At 60.1% G+C, this 544-nt stretch overlaps 1 protein-coding gene across 1 annotated transcript in view; it reads left to right on the forward strand.

Moving 5' to 3' along the window:
• The window catches only part of CCDC40 (coiled-coil domain containing 40), an 18,086-nt gene that overhangs the window by 14,080 nt on the left and 3,462 nt on the right, over positions 1-544 (forward strand). Inside the window, exon 14 of the mRNA XM_015559730.1 lies at positions 16-77. Within this exon, the coding sequence (XP_015415216.1) occupies positions 16-77 (62 nt within the window). The remainder of the gene's footprint in view (positions 1-15; positions 78-544) is intronic.

A 544-nucleotide genomic window follows, 5' to 3' on the forward strand; every position in this document is an offset into this window, starting at 1 on the left:
ACCATCGAGATGCAGGACAAGCTGGAGCAGCTGAACCAGGAGAAGATGTCGCTCCTCAACCGCCTGGTGGAGGCCGAGTGAGTGCTGCCGCCCGCCCCTGGTCCCTGGGAGCGTCCTGGGTTGAGCGGTCAGCGTGGCTCAGACATTGAGTGTCCACCTATGAACCAAGAGGTTCCCGGTTCGATTCCCGGTCAGGGCACAGGCCCAGGTTGCCGGCTCAATCGCCAGTAGGGGGCGTACAGGAGGCGGCTGGTCCATGATTCTCTTTTATCATGGATGTTTCTCCCTTCCTCTCGCTAAAATCAATAAAAACATGTTTTAAATAAATAATCCCTCCCAAGTTGGGTGATTCCAGAGACAGCTGGCCGGCACCGCGGGCTGCTGGTCCCAGAATGGGGGTGGGGGGGTTGGTTCTTATGTAATAGCCGCGCCCCGCGCCCTGGCCTGGGCACCTGCCCCTCAAGGGCCTTCCTAGAAGAGGAGGCAGAGGGTCTCCCATGGCAACTGCACGCAGTCGCAGACATGGGCCCTCGGGCCAGAGCCC

The sequence above is a fragment of the Myotis davidii genome, unplaced genomic scaffold, assembly GCF_000327345.1.
Source record: "Myotis davidii unplaced genomic scaffold, ASM32734v1 scaffold211, whole genome shotgun sequence".
In the NCBI taxonomy this organism is placed as follows: domain Eukaryota; kingdom Metazoa; phylum Chordata; class Mammalia; order Chiroptera; family Vespertilionidae; genus Myotis; species Myotis davidii.